We start from the raw sequence: 16,593 nt of genomic DNA, 5'->3' as shown, positions 1-16,593 counted from the left end.
ACGTACAGTGAATTGTCAGTGTGGTAAACATGTGATGGCGTTCTCAGTATATTTTGATTAGGTATGGCACTAGGATCACTAGTTCTAACATCGTCTGTTTTTCTATGTATCTTCTCACTGGTACGTGATGAGAATGAATATACAATGTCATCTGTAGTAATGAGTTTAATAATCATCAAGTAGGTATAGTTAGCATAATGAAATGAATTCAGTGAGCCAATAAACACGCGGAGTGCAAACATCATGTGAATACATTTACATGTTAATCGTACTGCGAATACCTTATCGGACAAATAATAACTTTCTGAAAACACATAATATTGTTACTGTTATGTTTTTTAGTAATATTACAGTGAATAACGTATTGTAATATACACCGTGTTTTTTTTGATTTCCGTTAATTTCGGGGGTGCATTCCTGAGCTTAAATCAAGTAACTTTCTCAAAGACACCGATATTCTAATTAACTCCATTTCGGAGATAATCAATAATTAATTTTTTTCCTATAAGGCCTCTACAAGCGTGTACACTTGCCTTAGGGCCGGTTTACATATTGATTAGTGTTTAGAATAAGTTCATGCATTTGCTACTAAACTTAAGTACAATCTCGGTCGATCGATGTTCGAAATGACATTGATATGTCACAGATTTCAATTGTTTGGTTGAGTTAAATGTAGTTAATGCCTGTGTTACAACAACGCTATATGATACATTTAATTACTTTTTAAACTTATTTTTTTTTTCAAAAAAAGAAAAAAAAATTTTTTTTTGGTAAAATTAACTATGCCATTTAGTTCTCTTAAACGTACTTAACCATACCCCGAAGTTAACGGAATTCAATAAAAACACGGTGTATAAGTAAAGCATCTTGTTTTACAACGTTTCACATAAATGTATAGTTCTGTAACTTAATAATGTTATAAATATTATACGAACACTCGTACTGTCTTGAATTCAATATGCTCTTGTTATGATTTATTTATTTTTTTAAACCGTATTAGGTCAGGAAATGAATGCTCAAAAAACGTTGTAGAGGGAAATGCTAGGAACACAATTTTTGACTCCGTAACTTTGTTTGGACTAGTTAGGAGGTGAACATATCAAAAGTCCCCGGCTGTAGCCCCGGTGCTGGGGGGTAGAGGGGGGTAAGAAGGTCGAATTTTTCGGTTTTTCATTGATATCTCGGAAACTTTGCGTTTTAGCGACATGACTACTAAGACAAACCGAAAGCTGATAAAATTAGTTACAAGTTTTATCCAGTCAAGTTTTTCGATATCTTGAATAGTTTTCGGGATACCGGCTCTTGAAAGTTTATTTAGGGATTTTAATTTTATCTTGATATCTATATCAGTGAAGCTGTTAGGCCATGTTTGGTATCATTTTCGTATAAATCGGGGGTGCTGAATTCATTTATGGTATCACATTGACACTATTTCGAAGTAAAACCAAAATTAAAAAAAACATATTTTTTTAAATCCATCTTCACGCTTAAACAGCTGAACCAATTTCGTTGAAATTTGGTATAGAAATAGTTTCAGTCTTGACAAAGGACATAAGATAGTTTTTATAACCAAAAACATCTTTTGAGGGTGTGAAAAGTGAGGTGGAAGTTTGTATGGAGAGTCAATAACCGCTGAACCGGTATAGATGAAATTTGGGGTGGTATACATCTGTGATTTAGATGAAAATGATACCAAACATGACTTCAAACCTTACCTTAAGCAGTATTAACTTCAGGAATTCAGTTTCGTCGACGAAGTTGAATTCCCCCCATACTCCATTTCACAACTTTAAAGGATGATTATTGAGATAAAAAGTATCTTATGTCCTGTCTTGGGACTCGAAATATCTGTACACCAAATTTCAATTAAATCGGTTGAGCGGTTTAAGCGTGAAGAGGAATTAAAAAAAAAAGATATTTGTTGAAAGTTTACATGTTTTTTCTTAGGAATGGTGTCATTGTGATACCAAAAATGAATTCAGCACCCCCGACTTATACGAACATGATACCAAACACGGCCTAAGAGCTTCAATAATGTAGATATCAAGATAAAATTGAAAGCCTTAAATAAACTTTCAAGAGCGGAAATCTCAAAAACTATTAAAGATATCGAAAAACTTGACTGAATAAAACTTGTAATACATTTTATCAGCTTTTGGTTTGTCTTAGTAGTCATGTCGTTAAGACGCAAAGTTTCCAAGATATAAGTGAAAAACCGAAAAATGAGACCTTCTTTCCCCCCTCTACCCCCCAGCACCGGGGCTACGGCCGGGGACTTTTGATATGTTCACCTCCTAACTAGTCCAAACAAAGCTACGGAGTCAAAAATTGTGTTCCTAGCATTTCCCTCTATAACTTCTTATTGCTTGGCCTATATTGCACGTTCAAAATGTACAAATGGCGGACTTAATGCCTTGCGGCTATGATTGTGTCTTTATTATGGTAATTAACATAATAAGGTGCGAATGCGGGTCAGAAACTTGTTGCTGTACGAAAGCTGTTTATTTTAACCAAATCATCTACGTGAAAGTCTAAAGGCCGGCACAGACGAACTGCAACTTGTATGGGAACTGCACGCCGACGTTGCAGTTGTGAGCTACTTTACACAATTCAAAATTGCTTCCAGTTCCAATTCCAATCAAAATTTTGTTTGGGCGATTCAACTTTCTCTTGTTACAGGTTGCCATAGTAATGGTACTAATGACCCAGGAAAATACCCACTATTGTTCATATAGATAGAGTCGATAATCCGTTGGAGCTTCACAATACTTTTACTTCATAATCTTTTTACTACACAGGCGTATTCTAATTTTAATTATAGGATATTTTCGATCTGGATTAGATGTGGATCGGGTGTCAAAAATGACGTTTTGAAAGCGGTTGAAGAACCACATTTGGCACTGACAGATCCGAGCCACATCTAATCCAGATCGAATTAATATCTTATAATTAAAATTAGAAAACGCCTGGGCCCAGTTTTATAAAGTTACAAGTTACAAGTTTACAGGCGTTTACTGGCAACACTTGCTCCGTTTTTTACAATTTGCGTTTTATAAAAGTACTGTGTTATAATTTTACAGGTTACAGGTACAAGTGCCTGTAGCTCAACCATAGACGAAAATACGGGAGTTTTATAGTTTTAAACTCATAATCGAACAAGCGTTTTATAAAAATATTGTAAATTACAAGTGTAGATTGGTACACTTGTAACAAAAACTTACATACGTCTTGAGTCCTGTAACAGCACAACAGCAGTTACTTGTTGACTCGTTTTCTGAGAGATTTTAAACTTTACTCTTTATTGTTAAGCACCAACGCCAACGATTGTGCCAGGGCATGCATACTTTTCCATGCACTGACTTTATTAGTTTTTGTTAATGTATCTGAAATATATAGTAAATAGGAAATAAAGTGACAATATGTTTGATATTGATTTTATTGACGATTCGTTTTATTTTATCTACTAGGAAATGGAAAGGGATTATTGCCGATATTTGTCGTTGATTTATTAGCATTCGTCTCTTTATTTAAGTATAGTGCATTCACATTATGGTAAAGTGTACTATTCATAATTTTCGATACACACCGTATTTATCTTTGAGTCGCTACCGAAACGATACATTTTAATGTAAGAATGTGAAAGAGTACTTATTTACATGTTATTTACTTATTACGTAAATATTTCATTAAATCTAACTTAATCTGAATCTGAAAACGGCCCAAAAAGTATATCCTTGGCATGGAACGCCGCTCTCAACCACTCGATTTTTCCTTCATTTCTGGCCATTTTTCCAGTAATTAATATTTTACAGCAAACAAAAACACATAATTTAGTAGAGAACCGAGTATCTATGACACACGTTTTTTTTAAAATAGTGATGTCCTTCACACCTGTAGATTTCACATGTAATCGAGATTGACCGTGGTTCTTTACAACTGTAATTATTTATGTGTATTTATAAAACACCTGTAGCCGTTCACAGTGCATTACAGGTGCCTGTAGCCTGTACTCTTGTAACCTGTAACTTGTAACTTTATAAAACTGGGCCCTGCTCGTGTTTTACGGTCAACCTAACAATTTTATTGCTGTTTTCTCAAGTAGGTACCGTTAACTCGGATCGGACAAAACTAAAAACGTAACACCATATTGCTTAAATGTTGACATCTGGAATACATTCACTTGTAGAAGTTGTAGAGTTTATACACGTTGTAGAGTTTATACAAATAACGCTTGCCAATAAATTATACAATGAAGGGAAAGCGATTGCCTCGATGGTTAATAATTGAACATCCTCGTTTAAGCTATTAAATAGGTACTTACGCCTGACTGAACACCTGGACATACTGAGGCAATTAAAACCGGATAATTTGTATAGTTTTGTATAATTAAGTTCATACTAAGAGACCTGACCTGTTATCTTTTCCCCTTAGGGTTTGACTCTGCATTTTACTATACGTAAGCACTTAGATCAATAAAATTGCAATATATCTAATCCGATGACTGTAAATCGATTTGCAGCATTTGTTCGCAACCATTTAATAAAACGCTTGTAAAAAACAACCTTGACGAGTATATAATGAAAGGTTTTTGCTATGATGAGTCAGCGAAATGATAATGATAATATGTGGACACAAACACAATCCGTGCTCATTGTACCGTCGGCCGCAAAAATAACTATGCAATGTAATGTAATGAAATGAAATGATAAGAATTTATTTGACACAACAATCTTAAGATTAACATATATTAAATATCTATACGACAAAGTTTTGTAACATGTTGTCTCAAAGAGGATACCACTCAGCATGTGTCGGCGGAGCACATAGTGCAACGGCGCCGATTTTCAGTGAACCCTTAAACTTAAAACTTAATCTTAAATTTAGAAATGAAATACATTACACGGGTTCAGGGACTTCAGGGTTTATTAATGAATACTATGTCATTAGCAAATAAGAATTAACTAAATGGTTAATACCCTGATGTGTCTGATGGTAAACTGTTACTGTAGTGTATGGAGGCTCGCAACTCCCGAGGTATCAAACGCGTGTTTAAAAAACTCCACCCTTACATAGGTAAAGGTTAATAATAATAATTTATGCACCCTAGGTTAGGTTTTTTATAATGTGTTTATATATTTTTGTAATGTTTTGTGTTTTTATATTTTACTTTTATACTCACATTGTAAAATCCTAACCTAAGACCCTAATTGAAATAATTGAATAAAGGAAAAAATAATTTATGTGAACCCAATTACTTATGCTCATTGTATTTGCAATTGTTTTGTTCAGTTTCTGAAAGGTTTTCCTCGTGCCCCATTCATAAAACTAGAGGAAGTTTAGTGTAAACAAACCATTAATGTAGTTGTCTATTTTGCTGTCGCGAAAATAATTTACCTACAGTTTAGGAACAGGATATATGTATGTGTATATTAGATGTATGAGTATATGTACTAATTGATATCTTTTGTCGGGACTTTACCGCGTGTAATACTTGTTTTACTGACCAAGTTTAGAATAGCATCCCATTTGCAAAATGCCATTGGGTGTTACCCATCGTTACTACTTCATTCATAGAATTATGAACACCTAGACAAAGAGTTATTTGAAAGTCTCCCCACCCCCAGTCCCCCATATCCCCCATGTCCAGCTATGGGGACTATAAGTTTCGATGCCTCAAAAAAAATTTGAATCAAACACATTAAAATAAAAACTCACTTATTGGACAATACAATAAAAGTTAACGACCTAGGCAGAGTAGGTAGGTACATTTATATCAAGAAAGATGTATTCTGTCTGTGGAGGTACCTACAGGGCAACAATTAGCTTTCTTTGCGATGTCTACGGGAAAGACGCGAACGAGTTAAACGTAGGTCAGGTACAATAAAATATGTACAACCCTTTTCCTTTAACCTAATCTAAACTCTTATGGCGGCCCATTTTATCTGATGCCCTACTTTGTATATAATAATATATTCATATATTGCAGTGTATTGTATTGTTTGTTGCAGGCCAATCCGCGGCATGTCAGCCGTGGTGCTCGGCGCCGGGCCCGCGCACGCGTGCTTCTTCGCCACCTACGAGCACAGCAAGCACACGCTCGCGCACCTCACCAGGCATAGGCACGACCACCTCACACACGGTACGTACGTCACAGCAAGCACACGCTAGCGCACCTCACCAGGCATAGGCACGACCACCTCACACACGGTACGTACGTCACAGCAAGCACACGCTAGCGCACCTCACCAGGCATAGGCACGACCACCTCACACACGGTATGTTAGCCACAAGAGACTTCTGCTGCTCGCCCATCGAGTGACACCGAGCAGACCTACACAGATCTCGTCCCACTTAGATCACCGCCTAATAACAGCGACCAACAACGACGAAACACCAGCAAGTCTAGGAACTACCCTTTTGAAGTCGTGTACGTATCTAGTTACTTAAAAGATAGATAGATACATACTAATAATTATGAACACAATTGTCAATTGCTGTTCCTTCCCAAAATCCCAATTATCCCAAATGAGAAATAGGCATCTTGAGATTAGTCCGATTTCCTCACGATGTATTCCTTAACGAAAAGGAAAGATAATCCACAATCTCCGGTTTACAAGCCGGAATGTCTCACGCTATTTTACCTCCTACTTACTACTACCTGGATTGTGAATGTTTATATGAAACCATCTTCTTGCATCCTTTTATCGATCCTCGTTCCAAGAAAACTATTTGTATGATGTCTGTTGTTAGCAGTAAAGTGCACTGGTCTGTTATACATATATTAAGAGCCAACAGGAGTGGTATTTCTCCATACAAACGTACTCGACTATTTCCTCCGTGGGTTTTGATGCTAGAGCAATTATTTTTTTAACACAGATTAATATTGTCAATATCTGTGTCGGACCGTTTTGCTTTTTTTGATATTTTTGTTTTTTTAAGGCGCTAGAGCCCTTCAAAAAAGCCAAAACGGCCTCATTGACTATGCCGGAATGAGAGGCGTAGTATTCAAAACTGATATCATCAAAAAAGCAAAACGGTCCGACACAGATAATTTCATAATCATTTAGATTTCCAAATTTGGTTACGATTGGTTAAGTTTTGGAGGAGGAAACAGTCGAGTACTTTGATTTTTGAGATTTTTACTCAGGATTTTTCGCCTTGTCCTTATCGCACTAGTTTTAGGAGCCGCTTCCGTTAGTGAGACGGGTATATTTACCTAAAATATTTAATGAGTTAATGTTAATGTTTGCAGGGTTGTCCGGTTGTCTGGCGTCGCTAGTACACGACGCAGTCTCCAATCCGGCAGAAGGTAACATTTCAATTCATAGTTGATTGCTATCTTTTCACAAAAACTATACGGTTTTATCGAAGATCGGTCATGTTATGTTTATTAATATTTTCAAGTTACTTAAACATTAAACTAATATGCAGTTCTTGCTTAAATGAAGACTGCAATACCAAAGAGCGGTGCAAAGTAAAGTGATAAATTGTAATTTGGGGCCATTTATCGAAATCACGAAGTCGATTTCACGACTGATTTTCCTATTACTTAATACTTGTAACGTTAGGTTAGGTTATATTACATAATAAAGTCAAAGCCCCGCCAGAATATATCACTGACAGTCGTAAACTCGTCAATACTGACGTTTACAACCGAACAAAACACACACCTCATAAACGACATTTACAGTGCATTTTGAATCTTAACTTATTCTGCATTGAATGTAATCTGATATGGGTTTAGGAACGACGGTGTTTTGTTTGTGAAATAATTATTAATTAGTGAATGAAGAGGTTTTACGCGCGCCATTCATACGGGCTGGGATTTATATCATCTTTGGGGCCTATACAATAAATACATACTCGTAGTTATAAAAAATGACGCTATTAAACTAATTTAGTACTTATTTATAAAATACTTAGCTTATGCCTGCGACTTCGGCTACGTCAGCCATCTTCGGGCTCACGAGCGCCGAACTGACTTCAACATTTATTCAGCAAATAGGCCACAAGGGCAACGTCAACGTTGAATTTACATACGAGCAAAAATAATAACAATAGATCAACAATTTTATAAAACTACCAATTCAAACTAACGTAACTAACGTATTACCAATGTTATGGTTTCTTAAAAATACTATAATAAAAAAAAATATTATAATAATATTAAAAAATACACATTCAAAAACACGATAGACGCGGATGCTACGCACAGAGTCACAGCAGGGTGCAGGGTGGAACAAATGGCGCCAACTTACTGGAGTTATGTGTGATACAAAGATGCCAGTAAGAACCAAAGGCAAAGTGTATAAGACTGCAATGAGACCGACAATGCTATATGGCACGGAAACATGGGCTACGAAAAACACACACACACACACACAGAAGGTCCACACCGCCGAAATGCGAATGCTGAGATGGTCGAGTGGGGTGTCACGTTAAAAGACAAAGTTCGCAATGAATATATTCGAGGTAGTCTGAAGGTGGCCCCGACTGCTGATAAACTTGCAGAGTCCAGACTCGGATGGTATGGCCATGTGCAGCGTAGATCAGACGATTATGTCGTGAAAAAGTGCCTTTCCATCGCAACAGACAAAATGGGAAGAGGTAGGCCGCTAGCTACATGGCCAACGACTGTCCAAAGGGACATGAAAACTCTCTCATTCTAATGCAATGACGTATATGACCGCAACAAATGGCGTGGCATGGTTAAGAAAGCCAACCCCGTGTAGCGGGACAAAGGCGAGGACAAAGAAGAAGACAAAGAAGAAGACATACAAAAACACAAAAAAAATATTTGTAGGTGTCTCTAAGTGTCAGAACTATAACATTATATAGTTTAACAAATAATTATCCTTAGGCCGAAATCGGCCGGAAGGATCATCATCTCTTGATGATTCTCTTGTTTATATACATATAATATTAGTAGGGATTTAAGTCGACTTGTGACTACATGTTTTGATGAGAAAGAAAAATGGTGCGCCTGAACATTCGTCGTACCTCAAATCAAATATGACAATATTAACAATACCCTGTCACATGTACCTACACAATGGTAGCTCGTTTAGGTTATTGTTATTAGTCTAACACACGAATAAGGAAAAACTATTTACATTGATAAGTGGAACTAATTTGTTAGACGTGTTGTGCGCTCAGAAATTACACCGTCACACTTGGAACTGATTAATTATCACTTGAGTAGGTACATGAACTACATTGTGATTAAACAAACAAGGTTTTCAAGAACTTTAAAGTAACTACGGGTTTTTTAATCCCTCTTTTTTTTTCTTAAAATTGTAACCTGTCACCAAATCACCTCAGTAACAGACCTACGGTAAAACACAACACAAACATACGCAAAAAGACATACGAGTACGTTCCCTTTTTGTTAAACACAAACCAACTAGAAATAGTCGTTCCGCCCTGACTTTATTCGATTCTTGTTAAGAGGAAAGGGGACGGCCGTTTCTCCATACAAACGTAGTCCCCATTTTCCTCTCTGGATATTGACACTATAGAAAATATTTTTACATAATTTAATGTATATTATACATAGCTATGCCCCTGCATTGACTTTTTTTATTATTGTACAAATTAGGAACGAAATACAGATTTCATAAATTTTTTTAAATGCTCCTAACTCTTATAATAATTAAAAATTTGATTAAACTCAAACTTAGGGACATAGCTGTGGATGTAGCTCAGCCCACGTAGGATGTTCTCTGTCATTTTCCTAGTAGAGTACTTCCAAAAATGAAGTACCCATGTCTATCCCGAGATTTTAAGCTTTTTTTCATGCTAAAATTTAATATTTTATCTGTGATAAGTTAACAGTCAGACAGTTTCGCATTTATATTATCAGCATATTATTTATGGTTGCTTGCTCACCATCAGAAACACAATAATAGATCTCTATAAAATAAAATACGTGATAAACAACATATGGCAGGAAGAGCTAGAAAAAAATAATTCATAACAATTGTCTTAACGATGTCTCTTTAAATGGCTTTTGAACGTGTATTACCTCTGCTACTTCAGTGATTATTCCACTATGCAGATACATTGTTTACCTACTTAGATTACTTGCAATGTTGCTTCCCGCAATATAGACTGGTCATATTTTTCATCAAAACGATTTCGACTGGCAAAGCATATTACTTTTTGGCAACCGGGTTTTTTAACCTAATTAGACCCCCCTGAATCCGAATTTGCCGGTTGCTCGATCGAAATCTTGACCGGAAGTGAGATATTTGACATTAAAGGTCCCTTTTTTTTAGTTTTTCGTAAATAACTCTTAAACGGAGGCGCATAGCAAAAAATGTTCTATTACATAATACAACAAATTCGGATTCAGCGGGGTCTAATTAGGTTAAAAAACCCGGTTGCCAAAAAGTAATATGATTTGCCAGTCGAATCAAGAAGGAGAGCGATTTTGAATTTTTATGTCTAGTCTAATATGCCGTCTCGATGACTATTTAAAGATTCTTTTAACGTATTTGTGGTATTTTTTTACCTTTTTGCGGTGTAGACATGTACAGATGTCACGCTGTTTGTTTGAGACTTATACCATCATGTTGAGTATTGTTGAGTCATAGAACACATATTACTTACATACATACTAGGTAGGTCATAAGACAGACTTGTGACAGAATACCGGGCTCAACACCTGGAACCAAAAGTAGTCAGTAATATTAAAGCTGCATTTCCACCAGAGATGTGCGAGGATGCGTAGTGATATATTTGTTAATAATATAGTAACCAATAGAATCACGTCATTTACTTATCCTCGCTCACCGAGTAGTGACTCTATTGTTTCTTAACAAACACATCCCTCGGCACGCATCCTCGCACATCTCTGGTGGAAACGCAGCCTAAACCAAGGGCCACTTAACGCAAGTGGCAAGTAGCAAATGTATGAAATCGCAACAGTGACTATTCAATAAGCTCCAAAAAAAATGTGACACACAGGCTCTGAAATGAAGGCCAGCCACACTTCTCCTGCAAGCCACACTTACCCGTATTTAATCTATTTCAGTTGCGTCCACTTTAATGCTTCATAGCATAACCCGATATGCTTTGCTTAGATTGATTATTTTTACGATTGGCTGTTTTTTACCCACATCTCGTACCTACGAGTATATGCTCAACCTGTTTTGAGCAGACCAGTACCTACTTCAAAAGTCATAATCTGATAATCATCATTGATCCGAGATACATTGTTGACTATAAACTGGTTACAATCTTGTATGATTAGCATTTATTCGAGTATTTCACGAAAAAAGCCTTATTCCCACCCAAGGGCGAGGTCGCGATTTGTTGTTTTACATAAAATTTATTATGTAAGACAACAAATCAAATGTTTTATGCTAATTACTAATTGACGCAAGTAAACATCAATTTACATATTATTTAGTTACGTATGTTTGTATTATCGGTGGGTGCATTATATTATTTTATTAAATTTATGTTCTAAAGTTCTGAAAATTTGAAATATGGATGATTAAGTAAATAAACCGCAGAGTACAAAGTAACTTAATAACAAGACCGAAGTGATCCCATAAGTGTTCCGTAAACAAAGTTTTGTACGGAACACTAAAAACCATAACCGTTTGTAAATTCTAACTCGTTTGTAAGCGCAATTAATAAATAAATAATGAATTATTAAATAAAAATCGTTTATTTCAGACGCATCGCGGTTAGCCTCGTTATTACTTAAACTGAACATTAGAATTAATATTAAATAAAACTAAATAATAAAATAAAACTAAATTAACTTAGCCTATCCTCTAGCCGCCCATACGTCAAACCTTGCCAAGCAAAATGAAATTTTATTTTATCAGCACTAAATTCAAATTAGAATGGAACAGGAGACCTTTTTATAGGTCTCTGGGCCGCTAGAGGTTAAGACCCGAAATGAAAATGGGAACCAATCTATACAAAATGACTCATTTTCATTGCTGTTTAGCGTATTTGCAAGTATGCTAGTAAATTACACCTAAGTACTCTTAACGATGCACGTTTCACCTTGATGTAAATCCAATAGTGAAATTGTCAACAGTTGTATTTATTTTCCTCAAGATAAGACACGTGCTGTCTAATGGCTGTAGCCGAAGTTAATTACCCAGTTTCTTATCAATTAAACATACAGTTGAGGCGCCGATGGCTTGAGTGTTACATATTAGATACACAATGCTCAATCACGACCCGTTTCAGTTAATTAGGATTAGGATTCCATTCTGCTTTCCTTTCTTCATCAAAGCATGCACACCGAATGGTCTGACAGTGCAGTGATACTATAGGGCGTTATCATTATACTTATCGCCACGCCACTAACATCTAATATCAGCTAATAAATGCATGTCGATTTATTGTGTAGTGTGTATATTTTAGGAAACCTCTGTGTTAAAAGTCCAGGGGCAGTAGCTTACGTAACAATGATCACCCTTCTGAAAAACTACTGCCATGCATATTCTTAGGATCGCGTATGATAAAAAATGCTAAGATAAAGACAACTCGTGGGAAAAGAGGATAAGTATCGACTTACACCCAATTCTCTACGTCCTGTTTCCATACTGACGCATAAACAGCCGGTGGCTGTCTGTCTGAATGACAGGAAACGCTGGCAGTGTGTCTACGCTTACACCGCGGTAGTAAACGGTAGTGAGAGGCCGTGTAAACAAATATGTGATAGTAAACATTCGGCGCCTGGTTTACAAAATCTTTTCAATTGATCTTCATATGTCAGCCATCATCAGCCAGCTTCAGAAATATTCTCCTAATATCTCCCCTGAGTCCACCCATGCAAAAGAACTTCTATTTTATGCTGGGGGATTCAACAGCTGACTGTAGGTATACAAATATGTATAACGATGTATGGTCTAGAAATTATACTATGTTATTTATTAGTTATTACCCGTCGACCCTGTCGTTATTGCAAGAAACTCTGCGAAATAATGCAACTGTCAATGGTCTGGCATGTCCTTACTGGTATAAATTAATCTTAATAGGTATCCTTTTTTAATTGTTTATGTTAGCTTCTTCCTCTACATTTTTCCCCTTTAATTACACAACACAATACAACAATGTCAAACTTCCTAAGTCCCATATAACTTGATTTCATCAAGCAGCTACTTTGGAAACAATCGAATCCTTGACTCACGAAGGAAACCAGAGTATAATAAATAATTTTATGTAAGTAGCAATTTGCCTTATTTAAAAACCAATTCATGAAGATGAAAAACCCCATTTAATACATGGGTATTGAATGGGGTTTTCTTAGGCATGTCACGGTACCTTGACTTCCTCTACATTCTTGGTTGGACAGAATGACAGTGGTCGTGGCATACATACACATGTGTAAGGAAAACTGATCAAATGTGCTTGCTGAGTTAGCGTGGGGGGAAAACCCTGAATTTATTTATGGTTTTCTAAAGGTGGCCACTGACGAGCATTCCAACAGTCCAAATAGCGTGACTGCAATCAAAAATCGGTCCGTGAATGTCAAAAATGTACAATGTTTAATATTAGGATGCCGTCCATTTGGATGAATCCATTGTAACAGCATCTCCATTTGGGAGGCTCGTCAGTGGCCTGCTTAAGGTTTGTATTGATCGCAAGTCAGGTTCTAAGTTTTAAATCTGTTTATATTAGCTATATTATAGCTTATTTGGCAAAGGTTTTTCGGTTTCGATGAATTTAAATGAAAATATCTTTAGATGGCGTAAGTCACTCAGTCGACGTCAAGAGTAAGGTCCAAAAGTGATCTTTGACGTCAAGTGTAAATGATTGACGGTAAATTACCTACGAAATTTTGCTGTACTGGATCATAGGTACCTAATGTACCTATAGGTAGAGTAGATGGACTATAATATCTACGTTACATAAACAGGAAGACAATGATACTATAACGAAATGAATTGATTGAAACAAAGTAAATGTTATGGGGAAAAGGGATGTTTAACTGGATGTCAATTAGGAAATAAATGAAGGTAAATTGTAGTAAATAAACAATTGCAATATGCAACTGCGTTCTTTGTCTGTTACGCATTGTTATTGTTATTGCGGTTTGGCCAGGGTACTATCTACTGTTGACTTGACCACAATTACAACAAAGACTAATATTCCATAAGTATTATGTAGTCGCATTGCGTAGATGGCGCCACCGCCACAACACGGCACATAGCAAGATCTTAGACTCTTATAACTATCTTTCTAGGCTGGCTACGTGGTCCATCTAAGAAAATTAAAAATATAGTGCAGATTTTAAACACGTGCCTAACGAATAATGAAACCTTGCTTATAGACTTTGTAAACATAGTATGGAGGAAAGAGATTGATTACTAGTACAATAAGTTTCACTTATTCATACAATGTGAATACCACTCAAGCGAGTCAAGAGCAAAAATAGCTTTCTGCGAATATGATATTACGGTGACGTATGCACTTGTTTACCGGCTAGACTGCAGACTTGGAGACAATTCAATCACTCCAGGCGGCTATTACTACACAAGTAACTTTAATAGATCGCCTTGTTGATATAGCGGGTCGAACAGGTTTTAAAACAAAATCAAGCTGTGAATCCATTCCTATATATTTCCAATAAGTAACTACAATTACAATTGCGTGAAGGTATTCATTTAAAATATTTAAATAATAAATCGTGTAACGTAGACATTTTCTTAGATTTTAAATTAATATTTTTGGGTTGAATTCCTTTTCTTATTTCAACGATTTTAACAATATCCCAAACTAACTCGATTGATTGCACTTCTTTGCATAATCTGTTGCATTCAGATGCACCTTTTGATGCTTATCTGTTGTCGGGGTTGTCATATAAGTAAAAATAAGTAAAACTTGAGATATTTATGTTGTCACTCCAGGAAAACTTTGTATGGTTTAGGTATGACTTTTTTAGATAAAAAATAATATTGATGTAAAACAAAACATAGAAATTACAGACTGACAAAGAGACTCTGGAATGAAACATTATTAGATTTAATGATAAAATATATTTCTTAGGCTCAAGAAAGAGTTCCTTGATAAATCAGTTCAGAATTTTCGAAGGATTTGTGTCTTCAGGGATTGGCACCCTACTTTTGTTTTTTGCCTTTGTTCTCAACATATGAGGAGGTCATTCTGAGGTGACATGCACTTTTGATGTGTGGACCCCTCCGGGGACGCACGCTTGCATGAGCCCTATTTTGTGATAAGACCACACATTCCACATGGTGGTCAAAATGGTGGAAGCAGTTCGAGTCCTTCGGTGTGTTCCACTGAGTAAGTATAAATGGAATTTAGTTGTGATCAATTCCACAATGGCGCGAAACATTGTGGGTTTGTTCTTAACCAAGTTTTGGTTCTTTACAGAGTTGACTCCTGCTCGAGGGAAGGGAGCGCTCCGCCAGAAGTCCTAACAGCTTCCAGTGCGGTGAGCTAAATTTCGAATTGTTTCATTTTTTCTCTAGCGGCCATAAAGGGCATCGGCTAATATTTCCTTTTCTCGCTTTGCAGGAGCCGGGATGTTTCTAGATGTTTCTAGAAGCTTTCGATGCTTCTAGATGTTTCAAGATGTTTTAAGAGCTTTCGATTTCTTATGAAATTTATTTTGAAGATGTTTGGAACTTTTAAAATGCTGTGGGATCTGTCCCACGCCATCTGCACTGGCCGGCTCCAACCAGGTCAGCAGTCAGCTTCCCGGGGATAGGAGGGGTCACTCCCCGCTGCTCCAGTTCCAGCAGCTGTTTTGAGGTCGGTCCAATGCATCCTTGAATTTTGTAGGGCATCTGCGCTCAGCTACAAATTTAAAATGTATTTGAAGAGAAGTAGTTTTTTTAATTTAAAGTTTTGAAAGTTCTGGTGCATAAAACTTAGGTATTTCGGAATTTAGTTTTTTATTAATTGGTGTAAACCTTCATAACTTGAACCTGTGAAGCGACCCAGCTTTGCCACTGAGCTTTTGAAATAATTGGTTAGGAATAAAGTTTATTAGATATAAATTTGTTTAATTGTTTCTCCTCCTAGCTTTCCGACAGCAAGGTTTCCATTTAGTTTATTTATTTTATTTTGATTTCAATTTATTTTGTTAACATGGCTGTTTCCATTTTAGACAAGCCGGAGCTTTTCAATCATTTATTTTACCCCCCTTCAAAACACCCGTGTTACAATCGTTTATTATTGAGTTAAAATTATCTTAAGGTCAAGTTATTTTCGTACGCGTTTAAAATTTAAAAATATGTAAATAAAACCGTTCGTTCATTCACGACTATTTTTAGAAAGTGTTAAATTAAATAACGCAGAAATTTTAAAACGATGTTACAAAAATATTTGCAATAAAATCTTTAAGATTTGCATACTATTTTCATAGACAGACACTTAGTGCCGGCTTTTGGGACTCAATCATTGCATTATCTTTACCACTTAAATCCTTAAGGTTACCGTTACATCCGTAACAGTAGAACTTTATACAGTAAATAACTAATATGCGATTTCAATTACCAGTAGAACGTCGACGTAGACAAGACCGTCTATCAGGTTAGACCGTCTCAAACTCCAGGAGGTCGGACGAAGTCAGACGAAGCTCTTCCTTTCTGACTG

General features: G+C 36.3%; 1 protein-coding gene across 2 annotated transcripts in view; it reads left to right on the top strand.

Annotated features, from left to right (window-relative positions):
- Positions 1-16,593, top strand: part of LOC134675210 (mitoferrin) — a 50,071-nt gene that overhangs the window by 20,365 nt on the left and 13,113 nt on the right. For both annotated transcript variants that reach the window (XM_063533419.1, XM_063533420.1), the window contains exons 3-4: positions 6,009-6,139; positions 7,253-7,309. In XM_063533419.1, the coding sequence (XP_063389489.1) occupies positions 6,009-6,139; positions 7,253-7,309 (188 nt within the window). The remainder of the gene's footprint in view (positions 1-6,008; positions 6,140-7,252; positions 7,310-16,593) is intronic.

The sequence above is a fragment of the Cydia fagiglandana genome, chromosome 21 (assembly GCF_963556715.1).
Source record: "Cydia fagiglandana chromosome 21, ilCydFagi1.1, whole genome shotgun sequence".
Lineage (NCBI taxonomy): Eukaryota > Metazoa > Arthropoda > Insecta > Lepidoptera > Tortricidae > Cydia > Cydia fagiglandana.
This window is presented reverse-complemented; position numbering and strand designations above follow the sequence as displayed.